A 17,102-nucleotide genomic window follows, 5' to 3' on the forward strand; every position below is an offset into this window, starting at 1 on the left:
TATATGAAAAAGGGCAGGGGTGCCTGGGTGGCTCAGTTAGTTAAGCTTCTGACTTGACTTTGGCTGAGGTCATGACCTCAAGATCCATGTTAGGCTCCGTACTGGGCATGGAGCCTGCCTGGGATTCTCTCTCTCTCCCACTCCCTCTGACCAACCTCCCCACCTCTAAAAAAGGGGGGGCATATAATCTAAAACTTAGGTACACTATCATGAATAGTATGCATCTCAAAAAAAAAAAAAATCCCAATTCTGAATATACTTTGTTTTGGTAAGTGCATTTTAAGATACTTGTTCAAAAGCAGAGGAATTGTTTTTAGAGGTTCTCAAACCTGAATGTACACCAGGCTTCCCCAGATGTCTCTGGGAATGGTATTCCCCAAAACCCATCCTGAGAGATCTGATGCAGTAGATTTAGAACAGATATGAGAATTTGTATTTTAAACGAACCCAGGTGATTCTGCCAGGTTCGTTCAAATCACTGGGTCCCACTGTACTCTCAAGTCTTAAAAGTATGTCTTATCACCCTTCTATTCATTTAGTAATTTAACTATAGCAAGATAATAAAATCCAGGTCTAGTGTACTACTTAAAAATTAAATGTGCTTCACTTCCAAAAAGTGATTTGCATCCATGCAATGGAATATTATGCCATTCTTAAAAAGAATTAGATAAGACTATATGTATTCACAGGAACAATCTCTAAGATATGTCAAGTGAAAAAAGGCAAGGTAAAACAGTGTGACTGATAATGTTCTTTTTAGGTGAGTAAGAAAAGATAAACTGTTAGTAGTGCTAACCTTTGGGGCAAGAAACTAATGGAACAGGAATGAGAATACAGAGGTAGAAGGGGAGAAAGGAACCTTTCACTTTGAATAGCTTTCCTATATACTCTGAATTTACTAACATGTTAAAAACACTTGTTTACATATACTTCAATCAGAGCAAATATATAACAACATGCAAAAAACAACAATATACAAAAAAAGATTTGTTGAAAAATATGTCACACTTGTTTACATATACTTCAATCAGAGCAAATATATAACAACATGCAAAAAAACAACAATATACAAAAAAAGATTTGTTTTGTTGAAAAATATGTCAGAAATTGCTTCCAGTCATGGTGAAAGCTCTTTGAAAACCATGTTGTCGGGAAGCCTGGGTAGCACATTTGGTTAAGCGGCTGACTCTTAGTTTCAGCTCGGGTTGTGAACTCACGGGTGTGAGATCTAGCCCTGAGTCAGGCTTTGTACTCAGGGTGGTCAGTGTGAGATTCTTTCTCCCTTTCCTTCTGCCCCTCCCACTCATGCTCTCTCTCTCAAATAAGTAGATCCTTTAAAAAAAAAAGAAAAGAAAAGAAAGAAAACCACATAGTCTAAAGCAATAGGAACATTAATACTTCAAAGTTCTCTCCTAAAACTTACAATATTAATGCTTAGTTTTCTTGCTAGTTCTTCATCACTTTTCAGTTGTTCTTCCATCTCTCTTCGCCTTTTTTCTGCCTGTAGTTTTTCCTCCTCTTCCTCCTCTGCTAATAATTTCTGTATGTATTCTTCACTGGCTTTATTTTCTTCCTCCTTACTGGCTTGTCGCTCTGCCTCCACCTTAAAAATGATTAATAAAGAACATATCTCTGAACTTAATATACTTGCAACATTCCTTTCTTTTTATTTTAAAGTAGGCTCTATGTCCAGTGTGCAGCCCAACACAGGGCTTGAACTCATGACCCTAATCAAGGCCTGAGCTGAGATCAAGAGTCAGACGCTTACCCAACTGAACCACCCAGGTGCCTCTATATTTGTAATATTTTTTTTTTAAGATTTTATTTACTTATTTGAGAGTGAGAATGAGCAGTGGGAGAGGCAGAGGGAGAGAAAGAGAGAGAAGCAGACTCTTCCCTGCTGAGCAGGACCCAGCTACTGGGCTTGATCCCAGAACCTGGAGATCATGACCTGAGCCAAAGGCAGACGCTTAACCAACTGAGCCACCCAGGCACCCCTATACTTGTAATATTTCTTAAAAAGAATAGTAAAAGTAATAAAAAAGAACAAATTGGCAGGAACAAAATGTTTCAAATGGAGTACAAATCTGAAGGCAAATTCCTGCAGAACAGATCAAGAGGTCTCTTCAAGGAAGCCTTCCCCAGTCAGTCCAATGATATCTTGATCAAATTCCCATTCCTCTTCATCTCAGTCATAGAACACTTTCAACTACACTGTTTTAATATTTGTGGAAATGTCTCTAGGTAATACTTTTCCTCGGTTAACTCAATGCTATATGCTTACTAACTTAGGCCGAGGTTTCTGAACCAAACCCTAGCCAAGGGGATAGAATGATAAAAATTGACACTAATAAGGGTCTAACTGTGAAGCTAGGAAGAATACCTTAGGCCTAGGGCAGGAGTGGAGTGGCTGCCGAAGAAGCAACCACAATGGTGATTATGTAATTTACAGATGGGGAAACAAGAGAAAAGCAGTAACTTTCTTAAGGTCATTAAGTGGCAGAGTGGAGACTCAAACTCAGATGCTAAGACTTAAGGCCATTCTTGTGATCATTTAAACAATTCCTGAAAGAAATAATACAAGAATCGTTTTAGAAATCCAAAGGATTTGACTCAAGAATAAGCCCTTGATCTAGTTCAAGTGTTGGAGACATAAGGGAAAGTTTGTTGAAGACTAAGTTTTCTTGCTCCTAATGAAAGTCATTAGGAAACGACTGCTGCTCTTCCTCTGCATGTTGTGTATGCACTTCAAGTTCAAAACTGTGCAGCCATTTTGCTATTAGCCTTAAGTTAAAGTAACTGACAAAGTTAACAAAGAAATGGAGCTGGAGCTCTGAATGAACTTCTGGAATTCCAGTTAATTAAAACCTTCTTATGTAAGGTAGTTTAAGTTGGGTTTTCTTTTACTTCTAGTCAAAAACATATTTACAGAACCTGTTCTCACTACATTGTTGAAAGAACTAAATTATTCCTTTAATTGCCACACAGGTACCCCCTTACTTAAGGGAGGAACAGTTAGTTAAGCGTCCAACTCTTGGTTTCAGCTCAGGTCATGATCTCATAGAGTTGTGAATTTAAGCCCCATGTCGGGCTCCAAGCTCTGTGCAGTCTGCTTGAGATTCTTTCTCCCTCGCCTTCTGCCCTTCCTGCTCATGCTCTCTCTCTCTCTCAAATAAATAAATCTTTATTTTAAAGATAAAATATAAAAATACTTTATATTTTTTATAAAAATATAAAAAAAACCCTTACTTAAGAACAGTGCTTAGACCATGTTAAGTTAACCATCATAATTATTTAATTAAAAAAAAAATTTTTTTTTAAAGATTTTATTTATTTGTCATAGAGAAAGCACAAGCAGGCAGAGTGGCAGGCAGAGGCAGAGAGAGAAGCAGGCTCCCTGCTGGACAAGGAGCCCGATAAGGGACTCGATCCCAGGACCCCAGGATCATGACCTGAGCTGAAGGCATCAACTTAACCTACTGAGCCACCCAGGCATCCCAATTTTTAAAAAATTTTTAAAAGATTTTCTTTATTTATTTGAGAGAGAGCATGAGAGGAGAGAACGTCAGAAGAAGCAGACTCCCCATGGAGCTGGGAGCCCAACGTGGGACTTGATCCCGGGACTCTGGGATCATGACCTAAGCTGAAGGCAGCTACCCAATCAACTGAGCCACCCAGGAACCCTTTAATTTTTTTTTTTTAATTTATTAGAGAGAGAGCAAAGTAGGGCAAAGAGTAGAGGGCAAAGGAGAAGCAGGCTCTCTGCTAGTCAGGGAGACCGATGCAGGACTCGATCCCAGGACTCTGGGATCATGACCTAAGCGGAAGGCAGATGCTTAACCAACTGAGCCACCAGATGCCCCAGCCATCATAATTATTTTCGATCTTCTGGAACTTGCATGGTCCAATAAAATAGCCACTAACAACAGGTTGCTACTGAGTAATTAAAATGTGACTAGTCCAAATCTATACTGTAGTATAAAATACACAAAAGGATTTGAAGACCAAGTAAAAAATAATGTAAAAACTTTAGATGTTTATACTTTATATAATCAAGTCTTAATTATGTATAGTCTCATATATTATTATATAGTTAATGAATATAATTTTACATAGTATGTTTTATATTAATTACAAGTATTTTGGGTTACATGAAATATTTAACCGTGTTGAACAAAATATACATTAAAATTAATTTCATCTGTTTTTTAAAAAATATCTAAAAAGTGTGGCTACTAGAAAATTAATTATAAATGGGTTCATATCCTACTTCTATTAGATAAACTGCTCTATACTAAGCAGGATTGTAGGGAAAATATTAGGGCTCTCCTAGTATTATAAAGTTCAAAGGCTCTTCTGTAAACATTACCCCCCTCTTTTTCCCATTAGGTTCTTCACAATTATCCTTCATGCTCTCCTCATCTAAACTTATTATTTGTGTCCCCCCAAATTCATATGCTGAACCCCTAATCCCTGATGTGACAATATGTGAAGGTAAAGGCCTTTGGGAGGTAACTGGGTTAAAAGGGTGAAGCCCCTATGAAAGGGATTAGCACCCTTATAAAGAAGAAACATGGGGCACCTGGGTGGCTCAGTGGGTTAAAGCCTCTGCCTTCAGCTCATGTCATGATCCTGGGGTCCTGGGATTGAGCCCTGCATCGGGCTCTCTGATCCGCAGGGAGCCTGCTTCCCTCTATTTCTCTCTCTCTCTCTGCCTACTTGTGATTTGTCTGTCAAATAAATAAATAAAATCTTTAAAAAAAAAAGAAGAAGAAACATCAGAGATATAATCTCTCTCTCTGCCATGTAGGACATAACAAATAGGCAGCCGTCCACAAGCTAGGAAGCAGGCCCTCATCCACCAGCAGATCTGCCTGTGCCTTGGTCTTGTACTTCCCAGATCCAGAACTATTTCTAGGAATTTTTTCTAAAGAAAAATGCTACCTGGGATGCCTGGGTGGCTCAGTTGGTTAAGCCACTACCTTCAAATCAGGCCATGATCCCAGAGTCCTGGAATCGAGTCCCACTTCATGCTCCTTGCTCTGCAGGGAGCTTGCTTCTCTCTCTACCTCTGCCTGCCACTCTGCCTGCTTGCGCGTGCTCGCTCTCCTTCTCTCTCTCTCTGACAAATAAATAAATAAAATCTAAAGGAAAATGCTACCTGAAGAAAGTATTTTTTAAAAAAAAAAAAACCTATGTTGTGTGCCTGGGTGGCTCAGTTAAGCAAATGCCTAGGGCTCAGGTCATAATCCTGGAGTCCTGGGATCAAATCCCACATCAGGCTCCCTGTTTGGTGGGAAGTCTGCTTCTCCCCCTGACCCCTCCCCTCTCATGCTCTCTCTCTCATTCTCACTCTTTCTCAAATAAATAAATTTTGGGGGGGTGCCTGGGTGGCTCAGTGGTCTCTGCCTTTGGCTCAGGTCATGATCCCACAGTCCTGGGATGGAGCGCCACATCGGGCTCTCTGATCAGCAGGGAGCCTGCTTCCTCCCTTCTCTCTGCCTGCCTCTCTGCCTACTTGTGATCTCTGTCTGTAAAATAAATAAATAAAATCTTAAAAAAAATAAAAAGAAAAAAAGAAAAAGAAAAAGAAAATACTGGGAACTATCATATCTTACTCTCTTGAGTAATACGCAGTGATTTTCAGGGGATATTACCAAATAAAAAAAGCAAAGTCCAAAAGAATATATAGTACGCAATATTTAATAAAACAAGAGCAATTATATATCAGTTTATCTTTACAAAAAACACCAAAAAAAGGATAAACCACACAGTGATAAAATTGGTTATCTACAATGTGGTGCACACAGGGTAGATAAGATACAGGAGGGAATATCCTCTCTGCGAATAACTTTTTATGTTATTTTTACTTTTAGGTGCATGTTAATATTCTACACATTCAAAAAATATACAAAGAAATTAATAAGGATGGGAGGGGAAAAATGAAAAAAAATCACCATCACATAAGAGTGCCAATTATATGTAACGTTAGTAACTATTGTGAACACATGTAAAAAACAGATCTTTTGTAAAGTACATTAAAAATATTTATATTTCAATATATATTTTTTATACAGGAATATATGGGCACCTGAGTGGCTCAGTTAGTTAAATGTCCGACTCTTCATTTTGGCTCAGGTCATAACTATGGCTTATGGGATCAAGCCTCTCACAGGGCACCACACTGAGTGCCAAGCATAAAGCCTGCTTAAGAGTCTCTCTGTCCCTTTCCCTTTGCCCCTCCCCCCGACCACAGCGCACACATATACCCTCTCTCTAAAAAGAAATAAAATATTTTTCTAAACAAATACAAAACTGTATGTAAAATCTGAAACTGAAAACACAGGAGTATTCTTCCAAAAAGAGTAACTACTTAGTACCTACCTTGCTTATCTCCTCCTCATATTCTCTTCTCAATTCCCCGGGCTTGCTTAATAAGCGAACCGGCTGACAGTCATCAACTGTTTCAGATCAAAGAAAGAAAATAATATTATAGGCAACACAGAATTTTATGGCTAGCTTTGGTCTTTCATTAAACCTGTATTAATATGAAAATGTGAAATTAGAAAAAAATGTAAAATCATTAATAGCTTAACTGGGGTGCCTGGGTGGCTCAGTGGGTTAAAGCCTCTGCCTTCAGCTCTGGTCGTGGCCCCAGGGTCCTGGGATGGAGCCCCACATGCGGCTCTCTGATCAGCAGAGAGCCTGTTTCCCTTCCTCTCTCTCTGCCTGCCTCTCTGCCTACTTGTAATCTCTGTCTGTCAAATAAATAAATAAAAATCTTTAAAAAAATCATTAATAGCTTAGCAATACCTACTCTATGGTGTGCCGTTTTATTTCTTTTCTTCCCCTAAAGATTTTATTTTATTTTATTTTATTTTAATATTTTATTTACTTATTTGACAGAGATCACAGGTAGGTAGAGGCTGGCAGAGAGAGAAGCAGGTTCCCTGCTGAGCAGAGAGCCCAATGTGGGACTTGATCCCAGGACCCTGAGATCATGACCTGAGCCGAAGGCAGAGGCTTAACCCACTGAGCCACCCAGGCGCCCCTTAAGATTTTATTTTTAAGTAATCTCTACACCCAACATATACCTCAAACTTACACCCCCAAGATCAAGAGTCAGATATTCTTTTTTTGTTTTGTTTTGTTTTAGATTTTATTTATTTATTTGACAGACAAATCCCAAGTAGGCAGAGAGGCAGGTAGAGAGAGGGGGGAAAGCAGGCTCCCTGATGAGCAGAGAGCCCGACATGGGGCTCGATCCCAAGACCCTGGGATCATGACCTGAGCTGAAGGCAGAGGCCTTAACCCCACTGAGCTACCCAACCGCCCCAAGAGTCACAGATTCTACTTGCTGTGCCAGCCAAGTGCCCCTATGAAATTCCACTTTTATTTTCTTTTTTTTTTTTAAGATTTTTTTAATTTGTTTCTTTGACACACATACAGAGAGAATGCACACAAGGAGAGGGAGTAGCAGGCATAGGGAGAGGAAGAAGCAGGCTTCCCACTGAGCAGGAGCCCAATGTAGGTCTCATTCCCAGCACACCTAAGCCGAAAGCAGACGCTTAACTGACTGAGCCACCCAGGTACCCCTTATTTTTAAAAGATTTATTTATTTAAGAGAGAGAGAGAGAGAGAGAGAGAGAGAGCACGCACATGAGTGGGGGGAGGGGCAAAGGGAAAGGGAGAAGATGACTCTCTCCTGAGCAGGGTGCCAGATAAGGGGTTCAATCCCAGGACGTGGGATCATGACCTGAGCTGAAGGCAGACACTTAACCAACTGACCCACCCAGGCGCCCCTGGAATTCCATTTTATTTTATTTTTCTTTTTAAAGATTTTATTTATTTATTTGACAGAAAGAGATCACAAGTAGGCGGAGAGAGAGAGGAGGAAGCAGGCTCCCTGCAGAGCAGAGAGCCTGATACATGGCTGGATCCCAGAACTCTGGGATCATGACCTGAGTTGAAGGCAGAGGCTTTAACCCACTAAGCCACCCAGGCGCCCCTGGAATTCCATTTTAAAAGAAGGTCCAGGGGGTGCCTAGGTGGCTCAGTGGGCTAAAACCTCTGCCTTTGGCTCAGGTCATGATCACAGGGTCCTGGGATCGAGCCCCACATCGGGCTCTCTGCTCAGCTGGGAGCCTGCTTCCTCCTCTCTGCTTGCCTCTCTCTGCCTGCCTCTCTGCCTGCTTGTGATCTCTATCTGTCAAATACATAAATAAAAAATCTTTTAAATAAATAAATAAATAAATAATAAAATAAAATAAAAGAAAGTCCAGGGTTGCATAGCTGGCTCAATTAGTGGAGCGTGTAACTCTTGATGTTGTAGTTGTGAGTTTTTTCTTTTTTTTTTTTTAAGATTTTATTTATCTATTCATGAGAGACAAAGAGAGATAGATGCAGAAGGAGATACAGGCAGGGGGCCTGATGTGGGACTCAATCCCAGGACCCCGGGAGTACAACCTGAGCCGAAAGCAAAGTTGAACCAACCAAGTCACCCAGATGCCCTGAGGTGGTGAGTTTGAACCCCATGTTGGGTGTAGAGATTACTTAGATAAATAAAACTTAAAAGAAAAAAAAAAAAAAAAAAAGAGAGAGAGAAAAGGAAAGAAAGTCCAGAGGTTTTCTGGTTCAAAATAGCACATGAATACATATACTTAACTCTTGTTCTAGAATATATTAAAATAACAGTACGAAAAAAAGTTTTTAAAAGTAATCTTAAAACAGCAAAGAGATTGGGGGTCAATCAGTAAACAAGAAACTTTAACGAATTTCTAGAAAATGGGAAGCAGATATAAAAGAGATGACATATATCTGAATGAAGAAAAATGCAACGCTCAGAAAGGAAGGTGAGGCGGGAGGAGATCTGCACCATATACTGGAAAAGCAGCCCAGGCTCAAAAACACAAGGCACAATAGAGACCACAGTGAGTTAAGTCGGGACAGGGAATTAAAAGTTCATGATCTGGGGGTGGAGGGGGTGGGGAAAGGAGAAAGTTTATGATCTGGGGTGCCTGGGTGGCTCAGATGGTTGGGCAGTTGCCTTTGGCTCCGACCATGATCCTGGATCCAGAATCCACCCTCATCAGGCTCCCTGCTCGGTGGGGAGTCTGCTCCTCCCTCTGACCCTCCCCCCCATGCTGTTTTCTCATTCTCTCTCTCTCTCAAATAAATAAACAGAATCTTGATAAAAGAAGTTCACGATCTGTTAAATCAGAATACTTGGTGGGTAGGCGTTTCTTCTTAGATGTGTGTGTAAGTGCACATAAGCACATTCAAAGCTTATTTTAAAAGATGTATTTACGTATTTGAGAGAGGGCAGGAGCACTTGCATGAGTAGGGGACGGGAAAAGGGAGAGCAGTTTTCCTGTTGAGTGTGGAGCCTGACCAGAGGCTGAATCCTACAATCTTGAGATCACGACCTGAGCCTAAACCAAGAGTCAGATGCTTAACCCACTGAGCCTCCCAGGAGCCCTTCAATGGTTATTTTTTAAAGAAACTGAATTGCCTAGACAGAACCAGTACAGTTGTGGTAATTCAGAACAAAACCCTCTAAAATCTGGCACTTAACAGTGGGAAAGCATAATGGCCAAGCATAACCTCCAACAATGTCTGCCAGTCACCAATGGAGCATAACCTCCAGCAATGTCTGCCAGTACCAAGTGTACAAAGTACACTTATACTTGTACATAAGTCACCTTATGTACAAGTAAGGTTATTCTAGGCCCTCATTTAAAAATTTTTTTTGAAAGGCCTCATTTTTATTTTTATTTATTTATTTATTTATTTTTAAAAGATTTTTTTTATTTGAGACAGACATCATAAGTAGGCAGAGAGGCAGGCAGAGAAGGCGGGGGAAGCAGGCTCACTGCTGAGCAGGGAGCCGGATGTGGGGCTAGATTACAGGACCCTGGGATCATGACCTGAGACGAAGACAGAGGCTTTAACCCACTAAGCAACCCAGGCGACCTGAAGGGCCTCATTTTTAAATGTGAAAGTAAAACCAAGAATCACCAGACATTTCAAACTAATCTAGAGGATTAAAGAAACACTAAGTCACAAGAGAGGGAAAAAAATCATCTCGAGTTAAATCTAGAAAAAGAGAACCCAACTGCTTGTTCACAGGGGAAGCTATTACTCAACTCCAGCTGACTCCTGCCACCAGGAAACTTAGATCCCTCCTTGCCATATTTTCTGATTTTTCAAAACTTCCAGAAATCTGTATTTTAAAGTGAAATCTCCCAATTTTAGATGTCAGCACTGAATGGGTCACAGAAAGCCTGACTGTAGGCTTTACACGGCTTATAGACCAGCAGTTTGCAAATTCACAGAATTAAAAACAGTAATGTAACTCCTTAACAGGTAGCAATGAAGTATGCCAAATTCTTATTTTAGTTGTTGAGGATTCATTTGAGGCAATATAGTGGGAAATACAGGAGAGAGTATAAAGCTCCTGAAAAAAATAGTAGGAGCTAGAAACGATGCCCAAGAAGACAGGAGGGACGGCAGCACCTCAATTATAGGACTTTTTTTTTTTTTTTTTTAAGATTTTAGTTATTTATTTGACAGAGCGATAGAGAGAGAGGCAACACAGCAGGGGCAGGAGAGGGAGAAGCAGGCTCCCTGCCGAACAAGGAGTCCAATGCGGGACTTGATCCCAGGACCCTTTGGATCATGACCCCAGCCAATGGCAGACGCTTAACGACTGAGCCACCGGGGCACCCAATTACAGCACTTCTGATAAAGGAGGATAGGGTATGTGTAGAGAGGTCGTGTAATACCAGATATGACAGCTTGAGGGTGGCAAATTTTTCCCATAAAGGCCAAGATAATAAATATTTTATGCTTTGCAGGCCACGCAGTCTTTGTTGCAGTGACCCAATTCCTGCAACTGTGGGCACAAACCAGACATTGATATAGACAAGTGCCTCTGTTCCAACAAAACTTCATTTCCAAAAAAAGACGGAGCCCAAATTTGGCCTGACTCTTGATTTCAGCTCAAGTCATGATCTCAGTGTCATGAGACTGAACCCTGCCTAGGGCTCCACGCTCAGTGGAGTCAGCTTGAGATCTCTCTCCCTCTCTCTCTTAAATAAAATCTTTTTAAAAAGCTTAAAATGGTAAATTTTCTGTTATATGCATTTTACCACCATAAAAACAACAACAATCAAAACTTCTGTTAAGAAGAAAACCACAGGAGGATGCTTGTTTCCTTCCCCTTAGAGAGCAGCATGCTTTTTGTAGGCATTTTGTAGAACAAAAGCCACCTCGGATCACCCATAACCCATTGCTAATGTTTTGGGTGGCAACGCTGGATTTTCACTTAAATATTTAAAATGGCTTTGGAATAAACATTAAAAAAGAAAAAAGGAAACCACAGAGGTATAACGCAGGCACCAAAGGCCCCACATAAGCAAATCAAGATTTAATACCTAACCTAACTTCAACGTCAACCTCCCCAAATGTAACCTCAAACTGGAATTTCATGTAGGCCAACCCCTGAGAGACCCCTTCCCCCTTAGAAGGGGGACCTTGCCCAAACATTGCATTCCTTGTTAATAAATATTATTATTATTTGTTAAATATGTTTTTAAATGTTTATGTTTTTAATTTTGTTTTAAATTTAAATATTTGTTTTATTTGTTTTTATTTAAGAGAGGGAGTAGGCGTGTGGGGGAGGGTGCAGGGGGAATCTCAAGCCGACTCAATGCTGAGTGCCAAGATTGATGTGGGGCTCGACCCCACGACCCTAAGATTGTGACCAGATTCAAAATCATAAGCCAGATTCTCAACCAACTGAGTCACCCAGGCAACCCATCATTTTTTTTTTTTTTAAATGACTCCTCTCTGCCGTTCTTTTCCTATAGCTCAGAGGAGCCCTCTACTGCTTGCTGGATAAGAATTCAATAAAGTCAGGGGCGCCTGGGTGGCTCAGTGGGTTAAGCCGCTGCCTTCGGCTCGGGTCATGATCTCAGGGTCCTGGGATCGAGTCCCACATCGGGCTCTCTGCTCGGCAGGGAGCCTGTTTCCTCCTCCTCTCTCTCTCTGCCTGCCTTTCTACCTACTTGTGATCTCTCTCTGTCAAATAAATAAAATCTTTAAAAAAAAAAAAAAAAAAAAGAATTCAATAAAGTCAAACAGATCTTCAAATTTACTGGTTAAATTTTGTTTTTTAATACTTCTATATGACAAATATCACAAAATTAAACAAGTGGGAGAAGTTACTTGCAAATACATAAATCAACAGAGAATTAAATTTTCCCACTGTACTAAATATTGCAGTCTTACAATGAGTGTTCTCCTGAGCAGCCAAGATTCATTAAAGGAATTTTATCCTCATACTCTTTACTTTATTCTGAAAGAAAAATCCAAGTTAATCAAAGAACTGAATGTTCAAAACTGGGCCAAAACCAAAAGTCACAATAAGCCTAACTTGAACAATTCAAGTTGTTCAAGGCTTGAACAATTCAAGCCTAGCTGAAAGTTTATAAAATCACTTTCATCACTCAATTTGACTCCGCTTGCATCATCATGGAAATAAGAGTTTTCTTCTCCCAATTAAATCTGCTCATCTAATCTTCCTCTGAAGCCTGTAAGTTTCCTTGATTCTTCCTAGTTTCTAGCAGTTTGCCACCAATCTTTGGTATTCATTGGAGATGCAACACTCCAACCCTCTGTCTTCACATAGTGTTCTCACTGTGGGTTTTCATATCCTCCTCCTCCTGTGTATGTCTGTCTCTGTTCAATTTTCCCCTTTTAATGAGGACACCAGTCATAATAGATTAAGGCCCACAACACTAATGATCTAAACTTGACTAACTCTGTAAAGATCCTATTTCCAAATAAGGTCCAAAAAACAAAGTATTAGAGGCTAGTATTTCAACATATGCTTTTAAGAAAACACAATTCAACATATTTCTGGTCCTCACCGAAAAACCGTAAAATATTACTGAGAGAAACTGAAGACCGAAATGAATGGAGAGAGAGACTATCTTCATGGGTACAAAAGCTCTATGTTGTTACGATGTCAATTCTCCCCAAACTGATCTAAAGATTCAACACAACCCAAGTCAACCCCTACTATGCTCTTGCTAGAAAATGAAAGGATGATGAAAAATCTACATGAAAATAGAAAGGACCTAGAATACCCAAAGCCAACATGAAAAATAATAATAAAGTTGGAGAGCTATTATGATGTGAGTTTGACTTTCCATAAAGCCACAGTAATCAACAGTGTGATTTTAACATTAAAGCCAACAAATCAATGGAACAGAATAGACTCACACTGGGTAAGAAAAGCCATTTTGACAAAGGTACAGGAGTAGGTGGTATCTGTATAGGAAAAAATTAACCACAACCCCTATCTCACAAGGTATTCACAAAATTTGAAATGGACCATAAACCTAAACATAAAAGCTAAAACTATAAAGCTTTTAGGGGAAAAAAATATAAGTACTTTTTTCTTAAGATTTTTAAATTGGACAGAGACACAGCGAGAGAGGGAACACAAGCAGCAGGAGTAGAAGAGGGAGAGAAGCAGGCTTCTCTCTAAGCAGGGACCCCAATGTGGGGCTCAATTCCAGGACCCTGGGATCACGACCTGAGATGAAGGTAGAAGCTTACCGACTGAACCACCCAGGTGCCTCCACAGAAACACTTTTTTCAAAGATTTATTTGTTTGAGGGAGAGAATCCCGAACAGACTCCATGTTGAGTGCAGAGCCTGACTCTCGAGGCCTAATCCCATGACCCATGAGATCATGACCTGAGCCAAAAACAAGAGCTGTATGCTTAACTAACTGAGCCACACAGATGCCCCAGAAATATTTTAATATTACTATAAAGGATAAAGTTTTTTAGGATATAGAAAGCAATAACCATAAAAGGAAAAGTTTATTAATTAGACTTCATGAAAATTAAAAAGTTCAGCTCAACAGATTACCTGATTGGCTCAGTCAGTGGAGCATAAGACTCTTGGTCTTGAAGGCTATGAGTTTGAACCTCAAGTTGGGTGTAGAGATTACTTAAAATAAATAAGTAATAAAATCTTGGAAAAAAACATTCAGCTCATCAAGACACTATTAAGAAAACAAGCACAATAAATAAATAAAAATCTTTATAAATAGTAATACAAAGATAACTCTAGAAGCAAAAGATTCCAACGATACTTCATAATGGAAAATATATAAATGGTCAATAAACAATAAAAACAGACAACATCATCAGTCAACAGGAAATGCAAATTAAAACTACAATGAGATAAGACTACAAATCTATCAGAATGGTTAAAACTAAATAGCTGGTAACATCAAATGTTAGTGAGCACGTTGTGAATGAACTGAAGGTATCCTCCCAAACCCCACCCAATTCTGTGTTGAAACCCTAACCCAACCCTATAGTTTTTGGAGGTAAAGCTTAGGGAATAATTAGGTCAGAAGTGTAGCTTCTGGCTCACTGGCTGGTTTTAGTGCCTATACAAGAGGCCAGAGAGCGAGCTAACATTCCACCAGGTGAAGACATAACCAGGAAGAGGGCATTCACAATGAACTAAGTCAGACAGCCTCTAGATCTTGGACTTCGCAGCCTCCAGAACTATGGAAAAATAAACTTCTTTGTTAAAGCCACCCAGTCTATATACTTTGTTAGAGCAGTCCAAATTAAGACAGATGTGCAGAAACGAGAATTTGAAAATATTGTTGCTGGGATTAGAAAATAATACAACCATTTTGGAAAATAACAGTACATAGTTTTTTCTTCTTTTTTCCCAAACCCACTGCCTGTTTATTAATATATAATGTATTATTTGCCCCAGGGGTGCAGGTCTGTGAATCACCAGGCTTACACATTTCACAGCAGATAGTACATAATTTCTTATATAACCAAACATATACCTACTCTAAGCAATTCCACTCCCAGGTATTTGCCCAAGAAAACACAAAAACACATGACTACAAAAAAGCAAAACGAAACAAAACTACTTCAAGAATCTTAACAACAGGGCGCCTGGGTGGCTCAGTGGGTTAAGCCTCTGCCTTCAGCTCAGGTCATGATCTCAGGGTCCTGGGATCGAGTCCCGCGTCGGGCTCTCGGCTCAGCAGGGAGCCTGCTTCCTCCTCTCTCTCTCTCTGCCTGCCTCTCTGCCTACTTGTGATCTCTCTCTGTCAAATAAATAAATAAAATCTTTAAAAAAAAAAAAAAAAAGAATCTTAACAACAACTTTATTCCCAATAGCCCAAATCTGGAAACAGCTGAGACACCAAGAACCAGAGAAGTGCCAATAAAGTATACTATAGTTAATCAGTAGGATGATACTTTAACAAGAAATAAACTACTAATACCCTCAAGATGAATCTCAAACATTAGTAAGTAAAAATTAGTAAGTAAAAAAATCTTACGCTAAAGTATATACACAACATGATTACTATTATAGGCTGAACTGTATCCCCCAAAAAGATACACTGAAGTCCTAATATTGGTACTAAGAATGGGACCTTCCTGGGAAATGGCTGTTGTGGACATAACTGAATTCATAGTGGAGTAGGATGGGCCCTTAATGCAATATCGCTGGTATCCTTATAAAAAAGGAGAGAGACAGAGAGTGGAGACAGTCATGTAAGGTACAGGTAGAACGCCATGTGACTATGGAGGCAGAGATTAGAGTTATGCAGCTGTAAGCCAAGGAGTACCATGAACTATCAGCAACACCCACGAGCTAAGAGAAGACATGAAAAAACAGGAAAGAAAGAAAAGAAAAGAAAGGCAGGCATGGAACAGATTCTCCTCTAGAGCCTTTAAGAGAATACATCCCTGCTGACACCCTGATTTTGGGTTTCTAGCCCCCAGAATTGTAGGAAAATAAATTTCTGTTGAGCCACCTAGTTTGTGGTACTTCATTATATGAACCCTAGTAAACTTATAGAATTCCATGTATATGAAGTTCTGGAAAAGGCAAAACTTACCTATGGTGGGGAAAAAAATAAAACCACTGGTTGACTTATGGAGGGGAGGGGGTGGAGATTAACTAGAAAGGACATGAGGGTACCTTCAAAGGTGATGGTAATACTTTGTACTTTTATAAGGGTTCATGTTACAAGAGGTTATATATATGTGAACACTCAGTGAAGGTACAATTAAGATTTGTGCATTACACTGTATGTAAATTTACGTTGCCTCTCTGCCTACTTGTGATCTCTCTTTCTCTCTATTTCAAATAAATAAATAAAATCTTAAAAAAAAAAAAGAGTTATAAGCTAACATTGATCCCTCATTGATCCCTCATAATATGTGTACTTAAATATTTAAGGGAAACTGAAATGAAAAAAAAAAAAAAGAAAAAAGATCCGTGACACAGCAAATATAAAATATTGTCCATGGTGCCTGGATCAGGTTACGATTCCAGGACCCTGGGACTGAACCCCACATTGGGCTCCCTGCTCATTGGGGAACCTGCTTCTTCCTCTATCTACCTCTGCAGCTCCCTGTTTGCTCTGTCTCTCTCTCTCTCAAATAAATAAATAAAATCTTAACTAAACTAAAATACTGCCAGGATGCGGTGGCTCGGTGAGCTAAGCGTCTGCCTTTGGTTCAGGTCAAGAACCCAGGGTCCTGGGATAAGTCCTGCATTGGGCTCCTTGCTCAGTGGGGAGCCTGCTTCTCCCTTGGCCTGCTTTGCCTGCTGCTTCTCATTTGTGCTCTTTCTCTCACTCTCTCTCTCTGACAAATAAGTAAAATCTTTTTAAAAAAATAAAATAAGTAAAATAAAATACTGTCAAATCTCATTATGGATATATAACAGTTTACTATAGAATTCTTTCAACTTTTCTATATGTTTAAAATTTTTCAAAAAAAATTTTTTTTCATAACAAAATGCTGAAAAAAAAATAAGTACACTACCAAAATTTCTTTTAAAAAAAAAGGACGCCTGGGTGGCTCAGTCATTAGGCTTCTGCCTTCACTGGGATCGAGCCCCGCATCCGGCTCCCTGCTTGGCGGGAAGCCTGCTTCTCCCTCTCCCAATACCCCTGCTTGTGATCCCTCTCTCGCTGCGTCTCTACCAAATAAATAAATAAAATTTTAAAAAAAAAAGAAGAAAGAAAGAAA

At 39.7% G+C, this 17,102-nt stretch overlaps 1 protein-coding gene across 4 annotated transcripts in view; it reads right to left on the reverse strand.

The window, feature by feature from the left end:
* RNF168 (ring finger protein 168) overlaps positions 1–17,102 on the reverse strand; it is a 45,256-nt gene that overhangs the window by 19,224 nt on the left and 8,930 nt on the right. For 3 of the 4 annotated variants that reach the window (XM_059163016.1, XM_059163015.1, XM_059163017.1), the window contains exons 3-4: positions 6,385–6,461; positions 1,424–1,603 (exon numbers count right to left, since the gene is read on the reverse strand). In XM_059163016.1, coding sequence (XP_059018999.1) covers positions 1,424–1,603; positions 6,385–6,461 — 257 coding nt within the window. The remainder of the gene's footprint in view (positions 1–1,423; positions 1,604–6,384; positions 6,462–17,102) is intronic. The other variant, XM_059163018.1, reaches the window with a different exon arrangement.

The sequence above is a fragment of the Mustela lutreola genome, chromosome 2, assembly GCF_030435805.1.
Source record: "Mustela lutreola isolate mMusLut2 chromosome 2, mMusLut2.pri, whole genome shotgun sequence".
Classification (NCBI taxonomy): Eukaryota; Metazoa; Chordata; class Mammalia; order Carnivora; family Mustelidae; genus Mustela; species Mustela lutreola.